Source organism: Zea mays, chromosome 1, assembly GCF_902167145.1.
Source record: "Zea mays cultivar B73 chromosome 1, Zm-B73-REFERENCE-NAM-5.0, whole genome shotgun sequence".
In the NCBI taxonomy this organism is placed as follows: domain Eukaryota; kingdom Viridiplantae; phylum Streptophyta; class Magnoliopsida; order Poales; family Poaceae; genus Zea; species Zea mays.
In genome coordinates, this window is record NC_050096.1 from 276538414 (window position 1) to 276542417 (window position 4004).

At 44.8% G+C, this 4004-nt stretch overlaps 1 protein-coding gene across 1 annotated transcript; it reads right to left on the bottom strand.

Moving 5' to 3' along the window:
* Window positions 1-709: 709 nt before the first annotated feature.
* On the bottom strand, window positions 710-3788 carry LOC103643928 (uncharacterized). Its single transcript, XM_008667098.1, has 3 exons — window positions 2856-3788; window positions 1777-2131; window positions 710-1053 (listed from the first exon to the last, which is right to left on the bottom strand). Exons 1-3 carry the CDS (start codon window positions 3585-3587, stop codon window positions 1013-1015), a joined length of 1128 nt encoding a protein of 375 aa, XP_008665320.1. The 5' UTR covers window positions 3588-3788; the 3' UTR covers window positions 710-1012.
* Window positions 3789-4004: the final 216 nt, after the last annotated feature.

A 4004-nucleotide genomic window follows, 5' to 3' on the forward strand; every position in this document is an offset into this window, starting at 1 on the left:
TGGACTCGTGGTTTATATCCTGGACCAGGGTGGCAGGGAAAGGTTGGGTTTGACTAGGATGAAGTCTACACAGTGCTTACATGGTGTCATGAACATATGTTTCTGTGAGCGGAAATTCTTCCTCAACCGGGTTATTCCACGTGGGTCAAAACCCGTAAACGAACAAGGCCTAAATGATAAGATGATGAATTAGCCCATTTATTAAACAAAACACCCTATTAGTTAGCGATGGCTAGACCAAAACAAATAGAAAGAAATTTTGTCTTTTAAATACTCCCTACGTTTCAATATACTATTCGTTTTAGGTCTTTATTTGTATATTCATATTTAAATTGATGACAATAAACCTAGACATGTATATAAAGCATATAAATAAATATTGTATGAATCTATTAACACCTTGAAACGAATACTATTTTAAAACGAAGGGAGTATTAAGTATAGATATAGATTTTGTTCCCAACATAATGAAAATAAAAAAATGTATTTAGTGTGTTGTCTTTATTTAGGTATTTTTTTGTTTGAATTATACTATTCTTTATGGCTAGTTTGGTGACCAGTGAATTGGAAGAGATCCATAAGAGAGGAAATCCTTGCTATCCAATTTTGAATAACAACAAAATCTTCTCCTCATAGATCTCCTTTAATTCTTTTGTCACTAAATCAGTCCTTAATATTTTTAAATTCCCTGTATTTAAATAAACAGTTATTGTGGTAACTTCTATGCTCCCTCAACGATTATATTGACCTTTATTTGAACTATCATATCGTAAGATAACACTATCACAGAAGATAGTGCAACACCGCAACAAAAAGACATACGGAGTATCTCCTAGTGTTTGGAGGGAAGAGAGTACATTAGTGCAACCGTTTTTGTCCTTTTGGAACAGAAGTGACGGTTTTAGCAGAAACAGCAGGCGTTCTCTGAACTGTTCGATTTGCTGTAAACCTGTAGAGGCATTGGCATTTCTGTCCGGGTGAAGAATTGCTGTTTGATCCTATCCTTCCCTTTTTACTCAGCGGCAAGATCTGGAAACCGGAGCGCATTGTACCCTGGAGTGGAGTCACAGATGTGAGAGATCAATTGAAAGGATGATTAGTAGACAATGTACACTGATAACACGGGAAGCAGAGAGAACGGAGTTCGCACCAATGTATCTTATTTCACATTTCAAAAGTATGTTATTGTTCTAAGATTCTCTAACTTGAACAGATCATTCAAAATGAATGAAAGCAACAGTTTATACTGTGAAAAATGGCTTCTACTAGGTCATATATTCTAGGTAAGAAGCTTGGTTAACCCACTTAAAATTGGGCATCGTTTTTAGCATGACCATTGGTTTTAACAGTACTGGCACTCCATATCGACCTGCATCAAACTACGAATACAACCTTACCTTTGCCAATACACCTTAAACTATGGATAGCGCTTTAGACTGAACTTCAGAAAAACTATCGAAGTCATATATGGTAAACTGGAATACTTAACATTTGCTGCTCACTGATACTAATTATCCAATGGAATAATAATACCGTAGATAGATGGATAACCAATAAAATTTCTTGAGAAGCAAAATCCTAGTATACGTTCAAAATAGTGTGACCAACCACTTAGTTAGATTCAGAACATACTTACACCATTCTGTCCCTATGTACAGATCCTAATACAGGGCTCAAACTGTATGGAGTTTCTCCATCCCTTTGTAGGCATCATATGTTTCTCTGGAACTTTCCAGATCTGAGCTTCTATTAGCAGAGTATTTATATGGTTCTCACCTGGTGAATCGACCGTGAACGCCAATATGATGATCGGATCATCTGTTAGAGGCAGGTCAGTGAGCAGAGGGATGGGCCGGCCAAGGTCGCCAGCCTGAACATACAGGGTCATGTTCTCGAACTGGGCACCCGATTCAACCACATTTGCATCCATTGCCCGTGTTCCCAGCTCTGTCACGTTTCCCAGCTCTGTCACATTTGCAACCACATTTGCTATCACGTTTCCCAGCTCTGTCAGACTTCTCCCATTCAACCACATTTGCATCCATTGCCCGTGTTCGACGCGTCCATTGTCATCGAACCAAGCACGACTGAAAGTGACAGAGACCAACTCACGACAGCCCTCGGGCCAGCGCTGTTTCAATCAAAGTGAAGATGCAGGTAATTTGGCAACGCAAGCAGAGTAGTGTAGTAATTTGGCTAGATGGCACGCGAATAGCAGTCCCCAGAAACATGACTAGTACCCTCAAGCGCGACGCGGTGGTTTCTTCCAGCAAACATTTCGACACTGGCTGCTACGAATTTGGGTCGTAGAATTTGCAAGATCAGTTAACCAGACAGACATTAGGCAATGATATGAAATACAGCAAGAAAGAGTCTAGAGCTCGGGAGAGCATATATAGTATTCTCAAATATTTATCGTGTGCTAGTTTACTTTTGAACTAAAACACGACAAATAAAAAAGTTCTCAAATATTTATCGTATGCTAGTTTATTTTTGAACTAAAACACGACAAATAAAAAAGAACGGAGGAAGAGTTAATCTGCAGAAATGCGCTGAAAGATTCAGCAAGTTTGAATCCAACACAGGGAACGAACACCAAATCCTGCAAGAATTGAGCACAACAGGCTGCGGTTTGTTTGCAGAACTAGGAGAAGGCCCAAGCAATAAATTCGACACAGGCGGTACCACAACAAGAGTTCACAAAACAGCATTCTGAAAGAATCAGCTAACTGACCACCACAAGAATTCACGAGACAGGCGCTACCAAAGTTTAACCGCTCCTATAAATCCCAAAAAATCCCAACAGAAGCACTAAAGAACTCTGCAATAAAGAAGGACGCGTGCTGTGAACTTACGATTGCAGCGTTTGGTGGCCGCAGCTGGTACGGTGGCCTCTCCGCTGTCATGGGGATGGCCTGTACCTCCCACTCCTGCATGGAGCTGATGCTGTTTAAGCTGACGCCCCCATAGGTGACGTCCTTGTTCCACCGCCGGTACCGCCCGTTCGCCCGGAGCGCACACGGGACGCCCTCCAAGGCATGGAGGAGCACGACGCTGCCGCGCTTCCCCCTGCTGACCGCCCATTCGATGTGGTGGTCGTTCGCAAACTCGACGATGCGCTGCGTGACGTAGCCGCCGATGTGCCCGGATCGCGCTCGTCTGCGCGTGGCGGAGAGGTACCGGCCGTAAGCGCCGCGGAGGAGGACGCGCGCGGCGAGGACCTGCACGGCCCACGCCGTGTTGACCACGTGGCGGCGGTGGTCGATGGAGACGCCCCGCCCGCTCTCGTTGGCGAAGAGGTACCCGCCGCGGCCGCGGTTGAGGAGGCGCACGTACTGCCCGTCTTCGAAGGGCGTGACCTCCTGCGTCTCCGCGGGCGCACTGCTTGACGACGCGCCGACGGCGCCGGTACCGGTGCCCGAGGAGCTGGCACCCTCATTCACGCTGCGCGCGGGGGCGGGGCCCTTCGACGTCGCAGGGCGCCGCGCCTCGTCGCTGTCTGACTCGATGCCGAAGAGCTCCTTGGCCGACACCCACAGGGCTTCAGAGGTAGTAGCAGCAGTGCCGGTGCTCTTGCCTCTGTCCATGGCGCGGTGGTGGGAGGGGCCGAGGGGCAGTCGCGGAGTGCAGCGAGAGAGCAATGGAGGCAGGGGATCGTCGCTGCGGCGGTTATCCCATGTACCACCAATGCCAACTGTTCGAGGCCCTGTTTGTGCAGCTTGGATATTGAGGCCGTTTTTCGTTCAGTTCAAAGAGCAACTCTACCGCTGAAACTGGCATATTTTCTTAAACCCATTTGGCATCTCTGCCTGTAAAATGACACCTTAGTGCTAGTTTGGGACTCTATTTTCCAAAAAAAATATTTTTCTAAAAGAAAATAAACTAAAATCTCTTAATAGTAATTTAGACATATATCAATTAAACTAATTCGGTTTTATGAAAAATATATTTTTATACTATTATTAGCAATATGTTGAAGATATTTATGTATTATATTTTTAAAT

What these genes read in the sequence shown, in the direction of transcription:
- LOC103643928 (XM_008667098.1), bottom strand. Translation starts at nt 3,587, where the DNA reads ATGGACAGAGGCAAGAGCACCGGCACTGCTGCTACTACCTCTGAAGCC. An exon ending in GGCCACCAAACGCTGCAATC is followed by an intron (nt 2,132 to 2,855) that starts GTAAGTTCACAG and finishes TGATTGAAACAG; the next exon opens with CGCTGGCCCGAGGGCTGTCG. An exon ending in GTTCACGGTCGATTCACCAG is followed by an intron (nt 1,054 to 1,776) that starts GTGAGAACCATA and finishes ACTCCACTCCAG; the next exon opens with GGTACAATGCGCTCCGGTTT.